Here is a 24,555-nt window from a genome sequence, read left to right on the forward strand (position 1 = left end):
CTCTGCTGACCACGCCTCAGTGCTCCCTCGAAGGACAACTCTGGGATGCCAGTTTCTATCAGAATCTCGGTAGAATGGATTTTTTTTCTTTTCTTTTCTTTTCCTTTGTTTTCTTTTCTTTTCTTTTCGAGACAGAGTGTCGCACTGTCATCCAGGCTAGAGTGAAGTGTCACAATCTCAGCTCACTGCAACCTCTGCCTCCCGGGTTCAAGTGAGTCTCGTGCCTCAGCCTCCTGAGTAGCTGGGATTACAGGAGGGTGCCAACACGCCTGGCTAATTTTTGTATTTTTAGTAGAGATGAGGTTTCACCATGTCGGCCAGGTTTGTCTGGAACTCCTGACCTCAGGCGATCCACCCGCCTTGGCCTCCCAAAGTGCTGGGATTACAGGCGTGAGCCACTGTGCCCAGCCCTAGAATGGATTTTTCTTTTACGGAAAATAATGTTATTGGTGAATGGGTTTGGGCCATCATCTTCAGAAACTGATTTAATCTAGAACAGTTTGTGATGGGCAGATGTGGAATAAAATCACTGGATGCATCAGGCGTCACTGCCAAGGGTGCAAAGGGCTGCTCCATGCTGGGGGTGCGAGAGGAGCAAGAAGCCGTCTCCACCCACCACGGTGCAGGCCGGGGTGCAGTGGAAAGCCCTTGCTTCTTAGATTCACCACACAAAAGTGTATTTCTTGTAGATTCCGCCATTGCAGCCCTCCTCCTCTGCTTGGCAGTGGCTCTCCGCTAACTGCTTAGGGGTGGATCTCTCCTCATCTTTGCTGTTGGCCTCATCCAAGGAACAGACCCCATGCACAGAGCCGAGAGGCCCTGAGGTCTTCACTGATGGCCCTCTGAATTTTTATGTTGTTTGTATTTCATTTTTTACTGATTGAATATTTGAGACAGGGTCTCGCTCTGTCACACAGGCTGGAGTGCAGGGGCGCAATCCTGGCTCCCTGCAGCCTCGGCCTCCTGTGCCTAAGCCATGGCCCTCTCTGACTTTGAACCTCTGGTCTCATTCTCAGGTTAGATCACTCACTCACTGAGACCCTCAGCTCTTTCCATAGGTCTCAGCCTTTCACCTCTTTCAGTTTTCAGTTTTTGCAGCTTTTCTGTCCTCTTCCCCTCTCCTGTTAAGGGGACATATCCAAGGGCCCTGGCCACAGGGCCTCCCACACTCAGCCCCTGGGTACCAGGGCCTGGGTCCTCTGTGGAAGTCCTGCCAGCTCCATGTATTTCCCAGCGTGGATTTCTCATCATCTTCGCCACTGGATCAGTTCCTGGCCTGTGCCTCTCCTGTCTGGCTCGTGGCAGGGGCTGCCACCCTCACCGTCACCTGGGCCCTAAACTTCTAGAAAGCCCCACTCTCTCCTGGTCCCATCAGTCTGCCAAGTCCAGTTTATTTTAATTCTGGGGAACATTGTCTTCCTCCTCCCCCCTCCCTCGCCACCACCCACCTCTGGTTGTTTTTTTTGGAGATGGAGTCTCGCTCTGTCACCCAGGCTGGAGTGCAGTAGTGCGATCTCAGCTCACTGCAACCTCTGCCTCCTGGGTTCAAGCGATTCTACTGTCTCAGCCTCCTGAGTAGCTGGGACTACAGGCGCCTGCCCGCACACCCGGCTAATTTTAGTATTTTTAGTAGAGACAAGGTTTCACCATGTTGGTCAGGCTGGTCTCAAACTCCTGACCTCAGGTGATCCATCCGCCTTGGCCTCCCAAAGTGCTGGGATTACAGGCACCACCTCTGGTTCTGTTACCTTTGTCCAGACTTGTATTTCCCAGCTGGTATCTTGCATCTCCAGACTTTCCCCTCTGGCCCTTCCTTTAGCAGAAGTCACCTTCCTGAAGCAGACCCTGGTCTGGTCTCTGCATACTACCTTTTGCGTGGTTGGTGGCCGTGCACCTGCCTCTCAGGCCATGTCTGGGTTCTTCTAGGGGCTTCGGTGGTCTGGGAGCCTGTCCCTGCTGGCCCCCTCTTCCATGTGGCTTACTTCATCAGCTTCACCTTGCTTGCATCTCTGGATCTCCCCTTTTTTCCTTCTGTTTGTATCTTGTCTCTTTCTAGAAAGCCCCCCACTTCTACTTTCCCCTTTGTTTGCAAATGTCACCCAGTTCAGGTGCCTCCAGCTCAGCAAAGAGGGATTTTCATTCCTCGGGCCCCCATCGCAGGCTAGCTGCGCCTGTCTTTCGGCTCATTTCATTTACTGCCTGGTATTTTGGTCGTGTGCGTGTCTTTATTCTCCTCGTGTAATCCCTGAGATGCAGAGTGTGTGCCTGTCCACCTCTGCCCTCTCTAGAGGTTGGAATATGACCAGTGTTCAGCCCCCAACCCAAAGAGCCCAAGATCCCCAACTCCTCAGCCTGTCCTACTCTGCTGTGGGCCCACATGCCTGGGGACGAGGCACCTTTCCTTCCCTGACTTTGACTAGGACAGGACACGGGGTAGGGCCTGAACATTGAGCAATTGTCAAACTGCCTACTTACAATGAACAAAATAGCTTTTCAGGAGGCAAGACCACAGCATGGTCATGGTGAATCCTGACTCGCACCTCAGGTCTTTTATCAGGATTTTTGGTTTTCCTGGTGGGCACAGATGTGGGTGGAGCAGATCAGAGGTCTCTCAGGTTCTTGATTACTCATGGCAGTTCAGGCCTGACGGTGGTGAGGTTAGAGATCCAGATAGCAGAGGAGAAAAGGGAGGTACAGGGAACCCTCGGCCCCGCGTGCTCCAGCAGGTCTGCGTGATTAACCTGAATTGCAGCGTTCAGAGGCTCGGCCCATCAGCCATGGTGGTTCCAGATGAAATGCAGCTTAGAAGGCAGCGTGGCGCAGTAGCTTTGGCGCCAGCCGCACCCAGAGTTTGGATTGTAGCCAAATGGCCTCAGGTGCAAAGTACAACCTCTGGGAATTCCAGATTTCCTATTTACATGACAGGGATGATTCCATACCTGAAGGGCTGTTTGGAAGCATCTAGAAGCAAGCACAGTGAAGTGGCTGTCATGATGCTGACCGCACAAATGATGGTGTTAGGATCCCTCCATGGATGTGGCTGGATGACAACCCTCACCTGGGCCGCACAGCACCCTAATGTACACACTGAAGAAAGGCTGCATGGGGCTGCAGAGTGGCTCATTTCTAAGAAGGCCAAAGAAATTGCTTAGTCCAGACCAGGGAACCCAGCTTCTCTTTTAGAGGTGGGATCTTGCTATATTGCTCAGGCTGGTCTCAAACTCCTGACCTCAAGTGATCCTCCCGCCTTGGCCTCCCAAAGTGCTGAGATTCCAGGCATGAACCACTGCACCCAACCTCTAGCCTCTTTCTACAAGTAAAATGATTCAAGTGAATTCAGGCCCATGCCAGGTCTCAAACCCTGGCCCTCCACCCATCTTCCAGCCTCTACACCCCTTCTCTCTCCTTACAGAATCTTCTGTCGTTCTGTACATCAGGGTGGCAGACAGGTTGGCCAATGGCCTTGGACTCCTTTATCAGTAGTACATGTTCCTATAAATTTAAACCTCCTCAGTTGGGTAAAAGCTTTGGAATTACTAACATTCCTTTTGTGCTGCCTAACGTTCTTGACATTTAAAAGATTAGCAGGCATAATTTCAGTGAGCCTTCGTGACTGGCGTGCCTCTTAGCTTAATCTCTAGTTGGTACATGTTAAAACCTATAAAGACAGCCTCTCCAGCATACACAGGGAGCTTGAAAATGAAAGAAAGGTTGCTCTGACCTCTCAGAACAGCAGATTTCTTAAAAAAGAAAGAGTGAGATGGGCGGCCTCCCTTGCTGCCAGTGCTAGATTCCATGATATGAAACAGCAAGGTGCAGCGGGACACGGTGGCTCGTGCCTGTAATCCCAGCACTTTGGGAGGCCGTGCTGGGCAGATCCCCTGAGGTCAGGAGTTTGAGACTAGACTGGCCAACATGGTGAAACCCCATCTCTACTAAAAATAAAAAAATTAGCTAGGCGTGGTGAGCGCCTGTAGCCCCAGCTACTTGGGAGGCTGAAGCAGGAGAATCACTTGAACCCAGAGGTAGAGATTGCAGTGAGCTGAGATCACCCCACTGTACTCCAGCCTGGGAGACAGAGCAAGAAGATTCCATCTCAAAAACAGACAAAAAAAAACAACAAAAAAAAACTGACTTGCATATGTGCTTACATAAGAAGGGGAGATTCACTGAGTGGACCATGCATAGCATCTCTTAAATCTGTATCATGGAATTCATGATTGGGCATCTCTTTTATATCAGGCAACATACAGGTGATGTACATACCTGTGGCTTCCTGGAAAGGGAAGGAAGTAGAGATGGCATTGTCTGTTAATTGTATGTGTGTGTGCGTATTTAAGGTAATGTGTGTCTGTGTGCATAGGGACACGTCACATGCATGTGTGGCACATTTATAGGATGAAGGGATGTCTAAAAGACATTCAGGAAACTCACTAAAGGAGTGAGTTTGCAATTCTCAGGATGCGTGCTGTTTTAAAATGAGCATATTTCACGCCGGCGGGCGTGAGGACCACGCTGAAAGATGCCAGTTGTGCTTTGTGTCTAAGCCCAAAGCGTGGATATCGTTTTATGACAGTAAAATTATATTGGCTGGGCACGGTGGCTCACACCTGTAGTCCTAGCACGTTGGGAGGCCAAGGTGGGTGGATCACCTGAGGTAGAGAGTTTGAGACCCAGCCTGACCAACACGGAGAAACCCCGTCTCTACTAAAAATACAAAAAATGAACCGGGCATGGTGGCGGGCGCCTATAGTTCCAGCTACTTGGGAGGCTGAGGCAGGAGAATTACTTGAACCTGGGAGGCGGAGCTTGCAGTGAGCCGAGATCGCGCCATTGCACTCCAGCCTGGGCAACAAGAGCGAAACTCCATCTCGGGAAAAAAAAAAAAAAGTAAAATTATATAGTTATTGAAGGTTTGTCTGTTCGGGTAAGCCCTCTCCGGACATATCGTTGTATAGTGTATCCGTGCCAAGGATTTGGTGTGAGTCTCCAAGCATTCACACCAAATTGTGGCCAAACCCAGCACTGAGAGCGCATTGGGCGTTTGGAGAAGGACACGTTGGGATTTCGTGATCCTCTGCCTGGCAGGAGCCGCTCAGCCCCTACAGCCCCTTCCCCGAAACCACCAATGCCTTTCTCTTCAGTTTTGCTATTCTCATACGCTGGTGATGGGAGTTTGGAGATAAACATGGTCTCTTCTGCTTGCTTGCTTATTTATTTATTTATTTATTTATTTATTTATTTATTTATTTATTTTACCTCCCGGATTCAAGTGATTCTCCTGCCTCAGCCTCCCAAATTACTGGAATTACAGGCATGCGCCACCATGCCCAGCTAATTTTGTGTTTTTAGTAGAGATGAGTTTCACCGTGTTGGCAAGGCTGGTCTTGAACTCCTGACCTCAGGTGACCTGCCCACCTTGGCCTCCCAAAGTGCTGGGATTACAGACGTGAACCACCGAGCCCAGCCTTCTGCCTTTTTTTGTTAGCTCCCTGTCGGTGGGAGAACTACCCCATGGAGTTGGTGCCTAGCCAGGCAGGACACGGAGGTACACCCCTATCGTTTTCGGTGGCAGGGTGAGAGGATTTTTATTGCCATACCTAGACACTTGAATTTTTTTTTTTTTAGTTTGAGACAGAGTTTTTGGCTTGTCACCCAGGCTGAAATGCAATGGTGTGATCTCCGGTCACTGGGTTCAAGTGGTCACAGGGTTTCACCTTGTTGGCCAGGCTGGTTGACACTTGAATTTATTTATTTTTTTCAGATAATTTGGGACTACAGAAAGGACTCTTTGAAAGGGTATTCTAAAATAATTTCACCCAATTAGGTTTTAAACATAGACTGCCATATTGTTGATTTCACAGGATTTGCGTTTTTAAAAAAATGTATTTTATTTATTTAGAATTTTTCTTTAAGAGATGGGGTCTTACTCTGTTGTCCAGGCTGGAGTGCAGTGGTGCGATCTCAGCTCACTGCAACCTCCACCTCCCGGTTTGAAGCAATTCTCAGGTCTCAGCCTCCCAAGTAGCTGGAACTATAGGTGCGTGCCACCACGCCTCGCTAATTTTTGTATTTTTAGTAGAAACGGGATTTCACCATGTTAGCCAGGCTGGTCTCGAACTCCTGACCTCAAGTGATCCTCTTGGTTTGACCTCCCAAAGCACTAGGATTACAAGCGTGAGCCACCACGCCTGGCCTTCAGTAGCTTTTAAAGGTTGTAGCTGAAGATTTTGTACTTGTCACATGGGGTAATATGACAATGAAAGCAGAAGACAGACTGGTCACTCTGCTTTCCCCGGCATCCTCTCTGGCTGGACTTTTTGAAGGTGCTGCCCGGGGTCATGAAGAGATGGCCCTGGCTGCTTCCAGAAGGTATGCATTCCCGAGTCCACTTGTGTCCTGGAGAGTCGGGGCAGGAGGTGCTGTCCATCTTTGTATCTCTGTCTCTCAGTACAAATTTAGCAAATGAATGAAGCATTCCCCCAGAGAATTCTTAAATCATCTCAGCCAGTCATGGAATTTCCCAGCAAGTCAGCTTTTCGAACCCTGAAAATATTTTCAATATTCATCTCTTTAAGGAATATATCAAAAGCAGTCAGCACCAACCATGGCTTTTCAGCTGATTCCCAAATGCATGATAAGAAACACCTAATTCCTTGGGGGAGAAAACTTGTTCAGGTGCAATTCTTGCGGAAATCCTTACAGCCCTGCGGTGTTCGCTAAGATGTAGCAAGAATGTAAATAGCTGGGTACTTTGATCTACCTCAAATACTTACCAGTTTAAACATTCTGCCATTCTGCCGTCATACCAAAAAAAAAAAAAAAAAAAAAAAAAAAGAGAAAAGGCACCGGCCCAGGGTTATGAATGACATTACTGTCGTTGGACATGCTGTCTTGTGTGACTGAGACGTAGATCAAGAGAAATTTGTAAGAAAGACAATAAAGTACAAAAATCACCAAAGCTAATGTCAAGACGGTTGGAGATAAATAGATCTATATTTGCCATATACGGTAATAAAAGAAAAGTCCGTGCAAATTTGCTCGACATTTATGGACTTCTATGATTCATCTACCAGGGCCAGCAGCTCCAGCCAAGAGATATAGAATGTCTTCAACTGTATTTCTTTCCTAAATTGTTTCGCTACAAAGAAGCCACGTTGTGTATCCAGAAGAAAATTCCAGGACCATGTAAAAGTCACTGTTTGGGAATAGGCCTGAGAAAGCTTGCTTAGAGGAATTCCAAAAGTATTCAAAAGGCAGTTATTGACCAAACACATAATAATTTTCTAAGCATCAACAGTTTTCCATAGATCCAAGCTCACGTATACAGCTTATTTTCTGTGGCTAGTCACTCCAGAAATAGAGGATTCTCGGCCTTGTTGACTGATTGACTCGTACGCAAAGTCCTCTCATTTCATTTTATTTTCTTACTTTTTTGAGAAAGGGTCTTGTTCTGTCTCCCAGGCTGGAGTGCAGTGGCACAGTCACGGCTCACTGCAGCCTTGATCTCTCTGGGCTCAAGCCATCCTCCCACCTCAGCCTCCTGAGTAGCTGGAACCATAGGCACACGCCACCATGCCTGGCTATTTTTTGTATTTTTTGTAGAGACAGGGTCTCACCATGTTGCCCAAGCTGGTTTCGAACTCCTGGGCTCAAGCAATCCTCCCACCTCAGCCTCCCAAAGTGCTGGGATTACAGGCATGCGTCAACATACCCAGCCTGTTTTTCATTTTAATCTGTTATTGAGTAAGTTGCAATTTGTGGCTCCATTTCCAGAGACAGGGTGTGAAACAGGTACTGAGTCGTGTGTATCCTTCAGGTCCAGCAGCTTCTAAATTGTGTCTATCTCTGTTCAGGTCCCTGGAGCTCTCCTGGGCAGCAAGCTCAGAAGAGACCGACCTCTGTGGCCTTCGCAGTGGGTTGCTGTTAGATGCACCTTTTAGAAGCTACATTCATAGTATCTCGAAAGACCGACATAAGGGATACTCGGTGCAGCCACCACTCAGTCCCACAACACAGCCACCGTTTCCCACCCAGAATTTCCTGTGAAATGTGCTCATTTTAAAACAGCATGCATCCTGAGAACTGCAAAGTTAGGCATATAGATCAATACCAATTAGACTTCTTTTTAGATACACTCTACGCTCTGCAGAGACCTCTGGGGTCTCCAAGGACTGGGACCTGCTGGATAAAACTGGATGAAACTAAGTTGCTGCGTCTCTGGTGCCCTTGAATGGACTTTCTTGGCTGCAGTGACATTGGGTCCGCTTCCTAGCAGCGTGCTGCTCTCCCATCGGGGATGCTAAAGTCGGGGAGGGCCAGGAAGGCTTTCTTTGCTCGGAAGTTTTTGTTTCTCCTTCGCTTGCTAGGTTGGGATAATCCATTGGGAAGCCTCTGAGCGTCTTGAAACATAAAATCTAGTTTCAAAGGTTTAAATTCCCTAGTTGCCCCCTAAGTTACATGTTGCTTAGACTTGGTTGCTATCTGTATGGTATAAATAATTCCATTTAGAAATTAAGAAATTATGGGCTGCTTTTTCGATGCCAATGGCTCTGTGGTATCCCCGACTACCAAAAGAAAAAAAAAAGCATCTAAAAATTGTGAGGTCACTGCTTAGATCTTTCTTTCTGGCTGCACGTGGGTTACCAGGTGCCTTGCCAAGATCTTGCCTCTGTGTCCGTGTGTGTGTGAGTGAGTGTCCCAGAAAGCATATACACCGTGCTTTGTGTCTGCAAGTAGATTTACCCATCGTTCATTATTAATTATTCCTCTGAGCAGCGCTGTGGAACTAGTAAATATTAATAAACAATATGTGCTGATTATGAACCTAAGAAAGAAAGGATGTCTTTTTCAAGCTGCTTAATTTTAGGTAAGCTAGTTGCACACAAGTGATGAATAAACGTGAAGTCAGGCATCCAGGTGGAGAAACAAAGAAAATCAAACTGGAACTGTGAAAGGAGCGTGCCTGAAATCTGATTTCATTTTATTTTATTTTATTTTATTTTTGAGATGGAGTCTTGCTCTGTCACCCAGGCTGGAGTACAATGGCGCGATCTCGGCTCACTGCAACCTCCGTCTCCCAGGTTCACGCAATTCTCCTGCCTCAGCCTCCCAAGTAGCTTGGACTACAGGTGCCTGCCACCACGCCCAGCTAATTTTGTATTTTAGTAGAGACAGGGTTTCACCATGTTTGCCAGGCTGGTCTCGAACTCCTGACCTCAGGTGATCAACCTGCCTCAGCCTCCCAAAGTGCTGGGATTACAGGTGTGAGCTACTGTGTCCAGCCGAAAGGATACAATTTATTTAAAGACAAAGGGAAAAAAAAAAGCCATAGTTGTGTTCACTTAGAAACATCTCCCATTTCATGCCAATGTCTCTCATGGTGGTGTTGTCCAAATGCATATATGTGTGTGAGATTCATTGTTGTCATGTTGGGGTCAGACTGTAAACGTGCTTTATAAAAGTTCGTGGCTCCTTTCACTCACCCACCCCCTACACATCGTCCAGATCTGAGCTCAGGTGCTCCTTCCCCAAAGGAGCCTTCTCTGCTGTCTAGGGTCAGGTCTGCCTCTTTTTCTCTTTTTCTTTTTTTTTGGAAGCAGGGTGGCGCCATCACGACTCACTGCAGCCTTGACCTCCTAGGCCCAAGCAGTCCTCACAAGTAGCTCGGATTACAGGCACATGCCACCACACCTGGCTACTTTTTAAACATTTTTTGTAGAGATGGGATCTTGCTCTGTTGCCCAGGCTGGTCTCGACCTCCCAGGCTCAAGCGATCCTCCCTTAGCCTCCCAAGTAACTGGGACTACAGGCGCGTGCCACCATATCCAGCTAATTTTTTTGATTTTTAGTAGAGATGGGGTCTGGCTGTGTTGCCCAGGCTGGCGTTGAGCTCCAGAGCTCAAGCAGTCCTCCCGCCTTAACCTCCCAAAGTGCTGGGATTACAGGCACGTTCCCCTGTGCCTGGCCAGTTTGCCTCTTAAACTCCCTTCACACCACGTGCCCCTTTCTGCAGCACCAGCCACAGATAAGTGTCATCCATGTTGGTGGTGATTTGACTCATGTCTCACCTGCCACACAACAGAAGCCCAGGAGGCACAACAGCCTGTGGACTCTGCTCATGATTGAAGGAGCCCTTGAAACAGGGCTGGAAGGCCCAAAATAGCCACTCAACAAACATCTGTCGAATAAATGGAAGTCACGTGCCTCATTCCAAGTCTTTGCTCTTCTTCAAAAAATAATGATACTGACTCCAGGCTGCAGTGAGTGATGACCGTACCTCTGCACTCCAGCCTAGACGACAGAGCAAGACCTCGTTTCTTGCGAAGAATTATACTGACTACCTAATATGCTACTGTACTGCTTTAGTAAAATTCTCTAGTAAGTACTCCCCTGGTGTCGGAATCCACATTGTTCCCAGTAGTTCTCTGTTCTAAATTCATGCTGGACATTCTTGTGCATAAATCTCTGCGTACATCTCTGATTATTCTTATGGATAGACTCCTGAAAGTACTAAGAGGAAGGATTCATCTGCATTCTGATTTTTTTTTTTTTTTTGAGACGGAGTCTCGCTCTGTCACCCAGGCTGGAGTGCTGTGGCCCAATCTCAGCTCACTGCAAGCTCCGCCTCCCGGGTTCACGCCATTCTCCTGCCTCAGCCTCCCGGGTAGCTGGGACTACAGGCGCCGCCGCCTCGCCCGGCTAGTTTTTTGTAGTTTTTTTTTTAGTAGAGATGGGGTTTCACCGTGTTAGCCAGGATGGTCTCGATCTCCTGACCTTGTGATCTGCCCGTCTCGGCCTCCCAAAGTGCTGGGATTAAAGGCTTGAGCCACTGCACCCGGCCTGCATTCTGATTTTAAACAGCCCATTTGTCTAAATGTTAGCAGGGCCTAAGATCTGGAATAAATGACACAGTGGCAAAAGTCGGAGTCATACATCTTGGTTGGTTTCAGAGAGTCCTGGGGTGAAATGGTGCCTTTGGGGTCCATCCCTGTCTAGCACAGGAGTTCCCTTTGCAGCAGTGTCCATAAAATGTTAGCTTGGGCTGGTCGTGGTGGCTCATGTCTGTATCCCAGCACTTTGGGAGGCCAAGGCGGGTAGATCACCTGAGGTCAGGAGTTCGAGACCAGCATGGCCAACATGGTGAAACCCTGTCTCTACTAAAAATGCAAAAATTATCCTGACATAGTGGTGGGCGCCTGTAATCCCAGCTATTCAGGAGATTGAGGCAGGAGAATTGTTTGAACCCGGGAGGTAGGAGGTTGCAGTAAGCCGAGATCGTTCCACTACACTCCAGCCTGGGCAACACAGGGAGACTTTGTCTCAAAAAAAAAAAAAAAAAAGTGAGCTTGGTGATGAGTCTGGGAAGAGCATCTCTTCATTCATTCAGTCCACAAGTATTCACTGAGTGTCTGCTCCAAACCTAGCACCATCCTTTGGCCCAGGAATAGAGGAATGTACATCTCCTCAAATGTCTCCTAGAAATTGAGACCTCACCACTCTCGCTAGCACATAAGCTTCCTGAGGGCAGAGACTGACTGTCTCATTCACTACTTGTAATTAATGCTCAAATGATTTTTGAATAAATTAATATATAATACCTGGGCCGGATGTGGTGGTTCATGCCTGTAACCCAGCACTTCGGCAGGCCGAGATGGGCAGATCACCCGAGGTCAGGAGTTTCAGACCAGCCTGGCCAACATGGAGAAACCCCATCTCTACTAAAAAAATACAAAAATTAGCCAGGTATGGTGACACACACCTGTAATCCCAGCTACTCAGGGGGCTGAGGCACGAGAATCGCTTGAGCCTGGGAGGCGGAGGTTGCAGTGAGCCAAGATCACACCACTGCACTCCAGCCTGGGCAACAGAGAGAGACTCTGTCTCAGAAAAACATGTGGTTCCTCTCTTTGACAAATTCCAAATCTATTGATGTATAGATACATCAGTAAATCAATAAATCACAGTTGTGTTTTCAAAGTTCTGAAATGTAACTAGAGATTTGTTTTTGAGATGAAGTCTTGCTCTGTCACCCAGGCTGGAATGCAGTGGCGTGATTATAGCTCACTGCAGCCTCAACCTCCTGGGCTCAAGTGATCCTCCCACCTCACCCTCCCGAGTAGCTGGGACTATAGGCACTTGCCACCATGCCTGGGTAAATTTTTAAAAATTTTTTTGTAGAGCAGGAGTCTCCCTATGTTGCCTAGACTGGTCTCGAACTCCTGGCCTCAAGGAATCCTCCTGTCTGGGCCTCCCAACGTGCTGGGATTACAGGTGTGAGCCACTGTGCCCAGTCAGAAGTTTAGACATGAGCAGTTATTCAGAAAGGGACCTGGAAGAATATTTTGAAATCAGACCTAGAATCAAATCAGACTTATTTAAGAGAATTAACCAGTTGGAGCCTGAATTTGGCTTCTCCCGTTTCCCACCACTGATCCCCTGGACACGTGGCTTTGGAGACTGGGCAGGGCTGATGCCAGCCCAGGCTACTGGAGCTGGCACTTGCACGCTCCTCTCAGTGGGGTGTCTGATCCCCAGATACCAGCGAGGCTCTGGCTGTCCTGTCTGAGCTGCCCCTGAGGCCACACACAGGATCTCAGAGTGGACAAACAGCCTTTCCCTTGACAATGAGCGGTTCTCAGCTCTGAGACCAGAAGAAGACTTAGTGCAACCATTTCTCAACGTTTCAGTCTCTTTAAACTGGGGACTCCGGAGAGGTTGCATGCGTGCGTGCGTGTATGTGTGCGTGTGTGTGTTGTAACTCTCAGTATTGACTGTGTTAGCCATGAAAGCTGAGGAGTCTGCAAAGCACAGGAACACACAAACACACGAGCCACTGGTATCAGAGTGAGGCTATCGTGACACATCGCAGCCATCAAGAAAACTCCACTGTACACTTGCAGGAGAAGGCGAGGAAAAGGCAAGTAACAAGAGTAGTTTTGACCTTGTGAATGCATGAAAGGATCTGGAGAGCCGCGAGTCCCCAGACCCTGCTTTGAGGATTGCTGGCATCCAGGCTCCACCATAACCCTGAGCTGTGGCCACGTGCTGCCAGCCATGGCCTCCGTGCAGTTCGAATCTGCCCTTCTTCTAAGTCCTTTGCACCATCCTCAGTCTTTATCGGTCCATATTCAGGCATTACCACTTAGATAACACCCCCCTACACACACACACACACACACACACACACACACACCCCACTTTTCAACATCAGACAAGTCCTTTTTTGTTTTTTTGTTTTTTGAGACATAGTCTCATTCTATTGCCCTGGCTGGAGTGCAGTGGCGCAATCTCGGCTCACTGCAGCCTCCGCCTTCAAGCAATTCTCCTGCCTCAGCCTTCAGAGTAGCTGGGATTATTACAGGCACATGCCACCACGGCTGGATAATTTTTCTGTTTTTAGTAGAGATGGGGTTTCACCATGTTGGCCAGGCTGATCTTGAACTCCTGCCCTCATGTGATCCACCTGCCTTGGCCTCCCGAAGTGCTGGGATTACAGGCGTGAGCCACCATGCCCGGTCTCATCATCAAAGCCTTGCAGGTTCCCTGTTGCTCGGGAACTCGGGTCCCCGCCTGCGGTTTCAGGGTACCCCTCGCTGCTTGCCAGCAGGCACCCTGTGTTGAAATCCTGCACCCTCATCTCAGCTCCCCATCCCACCAGTCCCCCAAAGCCAGCCCTTCCCATGGTGGAGTTGTACCAGGCATCACGCAAAAGCCATAGCATCAGCATTGGAGACTTGCTGCCAGGACACAGAACGTGTTTTAAATGGTGCAAAGACATTTAAATGGGAAGAAATTACAGCAGGAGTGAGTTTATCCCTTTCAAGATAATCTTATTTAATAACCAAAAAACTCACAAAGATGTGCATTTTATCCAACTACAAAAGCAGCGTGGCGGGTTATATATTGTGGTAATTACATGTTTGGGGTTTCATTCCTCCTTTAAACCAGATTTCTATTATTTCAGAAAATCAGCCATTGTAGAAAAAGACTATTCATTTATTTCATTGCTGGGTGGCCCATACACTGTAAAAATAGGTCAAGAACAGTAATCTAAATTGACTGCTGATAAATAATTAAAGCTAATGGAATTTTTCTCAAACCTGTGAACTAAAATCTTTGAGAAATTGCCAGGACATACTTACTGTCTGCTGTTGTATAGAAAGATATTTTTTATTTAATACTTAAGTTTCAATGCCATTTAAAATTACCCTTTTCTATCACAAGGACTGGAAGGAATACGTGTTCATCTATAAAAGTAACCAAAGGAACGATGCCGTGTTGATGGTTATATGGTTCATCTTCAGATGAGATGGGAAGTGACGGTTTCAGTATCCTGGAACAAAAGAAACTTATTTTTCACTGAACTATATTTTAAGTTGAGGTCTACAGTCCGCATATCACATAATACATATTGTCTTGTTTTTAAAGACTTCATACCTGGTCTGAGCTCTTGTATACATTGATAAGGGAAACTTACAGCTATCTTATATGACATCCAGGAAAATAAATATTGAGAACATTTTTTCTTTCACCAGTAATTACTGTTCTCTCATTGGTGCTGCCAGGGCCTTATAAAAAGACACTGGGGTCGGGCGCAGTGGCTCACGCCTGTAATCCCAACAATTTGGGAGACTGAGGCAGGTGGATCCCTTGAGGTCAGGAGTTCAAGACCAGCCTGGCCAACATGGTGAAACCCCATCTCTACTAAAAATACAAAAATTAGCCGGGCATGGTGGTGGGTGCCTGTAATTCCAGCTACTTGGGAAGCCGAGACAGGAGAATTGCTTAAACCCAGGAGGCGGAGGTTGCAGTGAGCTGAGATCATGCCACTGCATTACAGCCTAGGCGACAAGAGTGAAACTCCGTCTGAAAAAAAAAAAGAAACGACAATATGAGCTAAGACCAGAGGAGAGGGGAGAGGCAAGAGCAGAGAATTACCCCAGGTAGGGGATATCTGGAACAGAAGGTGACAACTGAACAGGCCAAGCCACAGGGCCAGGTCCCTAAGGATCCCCACCTCTAGCACCATTGGCAACAACCTTGAGAGAGTCAGAATTGAGTCTTTCAGAAGTGACCCAGTTCAGTTCCTCACTACCCCCACTCTGCCCCAGTGCTCTTGGAAAGACTATATTGTCACCAAAGGAGAAAGGGTCCCACCCCCGAGCTGTCACTGTAGAGGATGGGGTACCACCAAGAGATGCTGCACCTCTTAAATGAAGTCAGGGTTATTTCCCAGAAAAGCATTCAAGTTACTGTAGAGTGCAGAAAAATCTGGATTATTATATATATATATATTTTCATTTGGAGACAGGGTCTTGCTCTGTCACCCCAGCCTGGAGTAGAGTGGCACAGTCATAGCTCACTGCCGTCCCAAACTCCTAGGTTCAAACCATCCTCCCAAGTAGATAGGACTACAAGCCTGCACCACCACCATACTTGCTAATTTTTGTATTTTTTCCAGCGACGGGGTTTTACCATGTTGCCCAGGCTGGTCCTGAATGCCTGAGCTCAAGCAATCCTCCCGCCTTGGCCTCCGAAGTGCTGGGATTACAGATGTGAGTTATCAGACTTTTTTTTTTTTTTTGGAGACGGAGTTTCACTGTTGTTGCCCAGACTGGAGTGCAATGGTGCAATCTCGGCTCACTGCAACATCTGCCTCCTGGGTTCAAGCGATTCTCCTGCCTCAGCCTTCCAAGTGGCTGGGATTATAGGCACACACCACGCCTAGCTAATTTTGTATTTTTTTATTAGTAGAGACGGGATTTCTCCATGTTGGTCAGGCTGGTCTCGAACTCCCGACCTCAGGTGATCTGTCTGCCTCAGCCTCCCAAAGTGCTGGGATTACAAGTGTGAGCCACCACACCCAGCCCAGATATTTTAAAAATAGAGACGACTCGATGACTTTGGAGATGTGTTTGTAATTCACAGCCTCCTTCTGTGTATGCGTTGTGTTTGTGCTGATTCCAGCGAGGCTCTCACTCCTGCAGACAGAGGTGAACCTCTGTGCAGCAGCTCAGCATGTCACCAGCTCTGGGTCCCTGGCACGCGACTCTGGGATATGGGGAGCGGAAGAGAGCTCATGGGAATTGGGAGCATGAGGCCCTAAGATAGAGCAGAGCCTTCCAGAGAGGGCCCGGGAGTGTGTGTGTTACGACTCCTGCTCATACATTACAGGTGCAATTGAACACTGCATGACGATTTTATTTGTCTCTATTTTGCTTTTATGTCAGAATGGTTTCCTCCAGCAATTAGCATTACCTAAAAAATCCCTTAATAGCGTTTTGCTGTTCAGTTCTCTGACCTGAAAACTGAGTTGTGAATCAGCGGTTTCGAGAATAATGGAAATCCGGCCAGACACAGTAGCACACGCCTGTAATCCCAGCACTCTGGGGGGCCAAGGTGGGTGGATCACTTGAGCCTAGGAGTTTGAGATCAGCCTGGGCAGCATGGTGAAATCCCGTCTCTACAAAAAATGCAAAAATTAGCCGGACATGGTGGCGCATGCCAGTAGTCCCAGCTGCTCGGGGTGCTGAGATGGGAGGATTGCCTGTGCCCAGGAGGTCAAGACTGCAGTGAGCTATGATTGAGCCACTGCACTCCAGCTTGGATGGAAGAGAGACAGGCACTGTCTCAAAAAAACAAAAAAAAAAAAAAGGAGAAAATAATGGAAATCCTTTCACATAGAAACATCTCTGTGTAAACATTATTTATTTGCTGTGTACTCAGAAGAGGTTGGCACGAGCTATTTTGGCTTTCACCAAAAGACATTCGATAGGAATTATCTCAAGAACTTGACTTTCTCTGCATTAAGATGTTTGTTGCTTTTTGCCCAATAGATGGGATGGGATGAAAGCAAGGTGAAAAAACCTCACTGACAAGCCTATAAATGAATTGTGTAACTCGAAGTAATTAAGTTTTAAAACATGGCCGGGTGCAGTGGCACAAGCCTGTAATCCCAGCACTTTGGGATGCCGAGGTGGGCAAATTACTTGAGGTCAGGAGTTTGAGACCAGCCTGACCAACATGGTGAAACCTTGTCTCTACTGAAAGTACAAAAATTAGCAGGGCGGGGTGGCTCGCACCTGTAGTCCCAGCTACTTGGGAGGCTGAGGCAGGAGAATCACTTGAATCTGGGGAGTGGAGGTTGTAGTGAGCCGAGATTGTGTCACTACACTTCAGCCTGGGTGACAGAGACAGACTCCATCCCCCCCCAAAAAACAGTTTTTAAACGTGTTCACTGCCTCATTGTCATTTGTTCCACTGTGGTTTTGACCAGCCTGAACCCCACTTTTTCCAGTTTATGACCACAAAGAAGGATTACGCGGGTGTGCATGAGGACCAGTAAGTGGCAGAAGTGCATTTTCTGGTGCTGTCCAGACAGCAAAGAGTGCTGTGTTCTAGAAAGACAGTAAATCATATCATGTCCTTGCTAACCGACGATGGAGAATTCTGTGGGTCGGAATTGAGCATCTTTTTTGAGACAGACTCTCTCTCTGTCACCCAGCCTGGAGTGTAATGGCACGATCTTGGCTCACTGCAGCCTCAACCCCCCAGGTTGAGGTGGGGAGTCTCCCAGTGTGCTAGGACTCTAGGCCTGAGCCACCGTGCCTGGCCAGAATTGAACATCTTTGTATCTGTCTTCTTAGTTTAGTACAAAACTGAATAATATTTGCAGGCAGCAGAATTGGATCGGGAATTTCTCAAACTGCCAAAGATGAAATTAGAATGAGTGATTTTTGGCTGGCAGCTTGAAGTACATATATATCAGTTTGTGTATGATACGTGTGAGTATATAGTGGTTTTTCCCTCTTCAACTGTCTTTAAATATGTGTGTGTGCGTGAGTGTGTGTACAAACACACATGTAGCTTTAATATCAAAAAGGTTATTTTTGTAGGTCTGTTAGGAGACATGAATATGCTCAAAAGGGAAAAAATCTACATGGATGGGGTGAGAGGAGTTAGCTTTATTTAAGGACATTATAAAAGGCACAGCTTTTCTGCCTTTCTGGAATGCTACAATGGAATATAGAAATAATTGTATCATCTCCTGTACTTCTCAGAGCTGGTGTTTGGGTGAGGCTGGCCCTGTGCCAGGTTGCAGGGTTGGGGGTAACCTGGGAGCACGCCTGGTAAGGCACACTGCCATTCAGGGCCTGGCCTTGCCCCTGTGCCCCAGCCCCCTGCTCTCCTCTATCAAGCTCTGCCCTCTTCCCTTTCTCTGCTGTAATCTGAAATCTCTAAGCCCCACCAGCTTTCTCATTCCGTGACTTCATCTGACTTGTCTCTGAATCTGGGCCCTTGTTAAGCCTTTTTTTGTTTTCTTTGAGCCAGAGTCTCACTCTGTCACCCAGGCTAGAGGGCATTGGTGCGGTCTCGGCTCACTGCAGCCTCTGCCTCCAGGGTTTAAGTGATCCTCCCACCTCAACCTCCTGTGTAGCCTGGACTACAGGCATGCACCATCATGCCCAGCTAATTTTTGTATTTTGAGTAGAGACAGGGTTTCGCCATGCTGGCCAGGCTGGTCTCAAACTCCTGACCTCAGGTGAGCCACTTGCCTCAGCCTCCCAAAGTGCTGGCATCACAGGTGTGAGCCACCATGCCCGGCCATAGCTGTTCTTCCATACATTCCCTCATGCACCCATTCCATGTCTTTTGAGTCCCCACTGTGTGCCAGGCCCCGTGGTCGTTTTCCCTGGACCCTGCTGGGATCACACAGTAATCTTTCCTCCATCATTCTTTACGCCTTCCACCCTCTTTTCGCTTGTTACCCTTTGTGTTACATTTTGTCCTCTACCTTTCTGAAAAGCACAGTGGGTGAAATGCAGTGGTGTGTTAGCTTCCTGTTGCTGCTATCGCAATCTGCCATGCGCCCACTGGCTTAAAACAACAGAAATTTATCATCTGACAGTGCTCGAGTTCAGGAGTCCAAAATGGGATTTCCCAGGCTGGAATCAAGGTGTCAGCCAGAATTGTGTTCCTATTAGAAGCTCTGGGGGAGAATCAGTTTCCTGGCAGTTTCCAGCCTCTCGGGCTGCCCGCATTCCTATAGCATTCCGACCTCTGTGTCCGTCCTCAGATCTCCTCTGATTCTGAACCTCCTGCCTCTCTCTTACTAGGAGCACTGGGATTACACTGGGCCCACCTGGATAATCCGGGATCATCTCCTGACTCATGATCCCTGACATAATCCCATCTGCAAAAGCCCCTTTTACTCTCGCAATGTGACGTATTCACAGGTGCCAGCTATGAGGACGTGGTTATCTCTGTCAAACTATTATTGGTGCTGACCACAGATAGCCTTATTTATATAAAAAGAGATTGGTGGCCGGGCATGGTGGTTCACGCCTGTAATCCGCAAAACTTTGGGAGACCAAGGTGGGCATATCGCTTGAACCTGGGAGTTCGAGACCAGCCTGAGCAGCATGGTGAAACCCTGTCTCTACAAAAAATACAAAAACTAGCCAGGTGTGGTGGTGTGTGCCTGTAGTCCCAGCTACATGGGAGGTTGAGGTGAGAGGATCCCTTGAACCTGGGAGGTGGAAGTTACAGTGAGCCAAGATCATGCCACTGCACTCCAGCCTGGGTGACAGAGCCAGACCCCGTCTTGGGGGAGCGGTGGGGGAAGCAACAACATATTGGTAAAGAATCTGATTATTTTTTGTCATGGAACTTGGTGTAAAAATATAGAAAATCATCTAGCGGAGTAAGTAACAGGACTGACTTCTCCAAGGAAATAATGGTATCACGTTTAGAAATGCATCCTTTGGAACAGTATGCAGTTAAAAGGGAAATTACAATGCTTCTTGACCAAATATTTCTACAGGATCACAATACAAAATAATGTGGGCTGGTGATATTTGTCAAAAAAAACTTGTGGTACAGTGGTCAGGTGCAGTGGCTCACACCTGTAATCTCAGCACTTTGGGAGATCAAGACAGGCAGATCGCTTGAATCCAGGAATTCCAGCCTGGGCAACATAGCAAGACCCTTATCTCTACAAAAAAATACGAAAATTAGCAAGGCATGATGGTGTGCATCTGTAGTCCCAGCTACTCAGGAGGCTGAGGTGGGAGGATCACTTGAACCTAGGAAGCTGAGGTTGTAGTGAGCTATGATCACACCACTATACTCTAACCTGGGTGACAGAGCAAGACTCTGTCTCAAAAAAACAAAAACTTGCTGTACAGGCCTATCCTGTAGGTCCCTCTGCAATGATGGAAAAGTTCTGTGTCTGCATGGTTGGAAGCAGTAGCCACTAGCGCCCAGTGGCTACCGAATCCTTGAAATATGGCTAGGGTAACTCAGAAACTGAATTTGCCAAATTTATTTAACTTTAAGTTATATTTAAAAATAAATAAGCACATATGGCTGTATGTGTTGGATAAGCAGACTTCTTCATCTGGGATCTCGATAGGTCTTACTTAGGAAGGCTCTGATAAAATGGCAAGGTCAGTAGCTTTCCTCAGATTCTCAGAAGGCTTCATGAACCAAAATGTAGGCCTGGTGCGGTGGCTCACGCCTGTATCCCCAGCACTTTAGGAGGCTGAGGCGGGCAGATCACCTGAGGTCAGGAGTTTGAGACCAGCCTGGCCAACATGGTGAAACCCCATCTCTACTAAAATATAAAATTAGCTGGACGTGGTGGTGGGCACCTGTAGTCCCAGCTACTCGGGAGGCTGAGGCAGGAGAATCACTTGAACCTTGGAGGTAGAGGTTGCAGTGAGCTGAGATCTCGCCACTGCACTCCAGCCTGGACAACAGAGCGAGACTCCATCTTAAAAAAAAAAGGCCGGNAAAAGTAAAAAATAGCCAGGCGCGGTGGCTCACGCCTGTATCCCCAGCACTTTGGGAGGCTGAGGCGGGCAGATCACCTGAGGTCAGGAGTTTGAGACCAGCCTGGCCAACATGGTGAAACCCCATCTCTACTAAAAATACAAAAATTAGCTGGACGTGGTGGTGGGCACCTGTAGTCCCAGCTACTCGGGAGGCTGAGGCAGGAGAATCACTTGAACCTTGGAGGTAGAGGTTGCAGTGAGCTGAGATCTCGCCACTGCACTCCAGCCTGGACAACAGAGCGAGACTCCATCTTAAAAAAAAAAAGGCCGGGCGCGGTGGCTCAAGCCTGTAATCCCAGCACTTTGGGAGGCCGAGACGGGCGGATCACGAGGTCAGGAGATCGAGACCACCCTGGCTAACACGGTGAAACCCCGTCTCTACTAAAAATACAAAAAACTAGCCCGGCGAGGTGGCGGGCGCCTGTAGTCCCAGCTACTCGGGAGGCTGAGGCAGGAGAATGGCGTGAACCCAGGAGGCGGAGCTTGCAGTGAGCTGAGATCTGGCCACTGCACTCCAGTCTGGGTGACAGAGCGAGACTCCGTCTCAAAAAAAAAAAAGAAAGAAAGAAAGAAAAAACATAGTTTAAATGCCTGAACTTTCAGTAAATATTATCTTAGTAGAGTGAAGTATTTGAAGCACTTTCTCAGTTACTTCATTTTAAATAAAATGCTCTGAACAGGATCATAAGCACGTACCTATGGGATGTCCTGGTGTTTCAAAATGGGCACTGGTGGCATGGGATAAAATTTATTGTGACTCTGTCTGATGTGGATTCAAAACAGGCTGTATCTCCCACTAACAGTGCATTAAAATGGCAGCTAGGGCCAGCCATGGCGGCTCACGCCTGTAATCCCAGCACTTTGGGAGACGAAGGTGGGTGGATCACCTGAGACAGGAGTTCGAGACCATCCTGGCCAACATGGCAAAACCCCATCTCTACTACAAATACAAACATTAGTCGGCATGGTGGTGGGCACCTGTAGTCCCAGCTACTTGGGAGGCTGAGGCGAGAGAATCACTCAAACCCAGGAGGCAGATATTGCAGTGAGCTGAGATCGTGCCACTGCACTTCAGCTTGTGCGACAGAGTGAGACTGCATCTCAAAAAAAAAAAAAAGGCAGCTAAAACACAGTGCAGTGGCCCAGGTCCATTTCAGATAGAAACAGCAGTCAAACCACCCATTCTAGTCTATTTTATTCCAAGCGAATTATCTCATTTAAACTGACATCACCAAAAGGTTTAGTCTGTAGCACATTCAAAATGAGGTGTATGTGACCAGGAGTTAGTAGAAATAAAAAGTCGTTGTGGCTGGTGGGGTGGCTCACGCCTGTAATCCCAGCACTTTGGGATGCTAAGGTGGGTGGATCTCTTAAGCCCAGTAGTTTGACCCTCGCCTGGACAACATGATGAACCCTATCTCTACAAAAAAAAAACAGAAATTAACCAGGCATGGTGGCATACGCCTGTAGTCTCAGCTACTTGGGAGTCTGAGGTGGGAGGATGACTCTAGCCCAGGAGGCAGAGGTTGCAGTGAGCCGGGATTGTGCCACTGCACTCCAGCCTGGTCGACAGAATGAGACTCTGTCTTCAACAACAACAACAACAAGAAAGAACCACTTCGTTGTATTCTTAAATAAGTTTAAATCCTGGAGCGCCAGTTGGCGTTATTCATGTTTTAGGAGTGCAGGAACGGGTGAGGTCCCCAGGCTTGCTTTAGATAATGATAATCAGCACTGACTGCCACGCTGTTTTTAGGAGGCCTTAACCAATGTTTCCCTTCTTTCTCCTCCTCAAATGGCTGCTTCCTGACCTCCGCCTCCTGCTCCAGGATTTGCGCAAGCAGGTAGCGCCGCTGCTGAAGAGTTTCCAAGGAGAGGTAAGCTTTTCTATTCATTTTCTATCCTGAGCCACCCTTCGTGGCTAATTCATCTTTTTATTCACGTTAAAGAAATGCTGTGGGCAAAAGGTGCTGCCCAGATGGTGCCTTCCCGGCTGCTCTGACCCAGCGTCGTACATATTTTGCACTTTGCAATGTGATTTTCCACTGGGTCCTTGGTGAAAGCTCTCCTGGAAAAGGAAGCTATGCTCAGAATATACAAAGGTGTGGTGGATTCCGAGCAGAAGCGCCCTGTATGGTTGCAATGGGCAGGTTGTTTTCATCACGGCCTTTAGGAGCCCATACGTTCCCTCTAGGAAGTCGCCTGGTTCCCTGAGCTGTTCTGGGGCTGCCACTGCCATGAGTGCGGTGCTTTGGTGAGAGGCTGGGGGGGGCACAGGGATGCCACTTGATCGCAGAAACACAGAGCATCAGGCGGAAGCCACGAGGAGCAAGCCTAGGCTCAGTGGAAGGAAGTGGTTTCTAACGGATCCTTCCAGAGAAGGACTTGAGCCATCTGGCAGGCGGCACGTGGGTGGCAAGTCACCTGGGACGTCCGCCCTGGCTACCTGTTAGCAGGAACAGCCACAGAGGGGACCGGGCTTCACGCGGGTGACCTTGCTAGCCCTTTGTGTAAAGATTCAATGATGTTTAGAAAACCAGAAATTATATTATTCTTGTGGATTTATTGAATCTTCTCACCTCTTTAGCGTCTCCCATTGGAAAAACAGAATGTGAAATCATATCAGGCTGATGAGAAAAGGAAATGAGACATTTCCATAGCCCCTGAAAGGGCCCATATTGGTACAGTCTTAGGGATTTTTTTTTTTCTTTTTTTTTGAGACAGGGTCTTGCCCTGTCACCCAGGCTACAGTGCAGTGGCGCGATCTTGGCTCACTGTAACCTCCACTTCCCGGGTTCAAGTGATTCTCCTGTCTCAGTTTCTCAAGCAAGTGAGATTACAGGTGCACACCACCACACCCAGCTAGTTTCTGTATTTTTAATAGAGACACAGTTTCACCATGTTGGCCAGGCTGGTCTCGATCTCCTGACCTCAAGTGATCCACCTGCCGCGACCTCCCAAAGTGCTAGGATTACAGGCATGAGCCACCGCGCCTGGCAGGGATTTTATTTTCTTGCAACTATTAAGTCACAGGGAGCACATGGTGGAAGGGGCAGAAGAGATACAGCCGTGAGATATAGTAGGTTCCACTTGGGACACAGGTGATGTGGGCCTTATATATGGAAGGCTGCGTTCCTGTGCCCAGAGCTCTAGAGCAAGTGGTCGGGCTTCCATTTGGGAAATTCATCAGCTGGGAGCGAGAGCAGGGAGTGAGTGAAGAAGGAGGCCAGGGAGATTGTAGCCAGAGATAGAGAGGCGATTTCAGGACATCAAAAGGGACCAGCGTAGAAAGAAGACACAGCGGTTGGTGATGGCTGGAAATTTTAGAGGATAGAGCAGTGCCCCTCTCTTGTTATGATCTTCTTCCTGCCTCATTCAGCCCCCATGCATGTAGCTTGGTCCGGCCAGCAGGACACCCGCATCCCAGGGCTTGGGTGGACCTGAACAGTCTTTTTCTCAGAACTTCATCTCCAAGCCCGTACTTGATGAGTGAGACTGTTACCTGACACCTACCCACATTTGATCTTACCTGTTCAGTTAACTGTTCAGCAGCTTTTGAGAGACGCACTAGCTTCCTAGTTCTCTCACTCAGAGAGTTCAGTGTACTTTCTGGGTGTTTGCTTGTTTTCCTTTCTTCTTGAAAAAATTTCAAAGCTGTGTAAAAATGGAAAGATGAATACAGTGAACACCTGCACACTCTTTTTTTTTTTTTTTTTTT

At 47.9% G+C, this 24,555-nt stretch overlaps 1 protein-coding gene across 1 annotated transcript in view; it reads left to right on the top strand.

The window, feature by feature from the left end:
- Positions 1–24,555, top strand: part of CUX1 (cut like homeobox 1) — a 451,669-nt gene that overhangs the window by 197,459 nt on the left and 229,655 nt on the right. The window contains 1 exon segment of the mRNA XM_017857649.1: positions 22,667–22,714. Within this exon segment, the coding sequence (XP_017713138.1) occupies positions 22,667–22,714 (48 nt within the window).

This window comes from Rhinopithecus bieti, unplaced genomic scaffold (assembly GCF_001698545.2).
Source record: "Rhinopithecus bieti isolate Rb0 unplaced genomic scaffold, ASM169854v2 scaffold_42772, whole genome shotgun sequence".
Taxonomy (NCBI): Eukaryota; Metazoa; Chordata; class Mammalia; order Primates; family Cercopithecidae; genus Rhinopithecus; species Rhinopithecus bieti.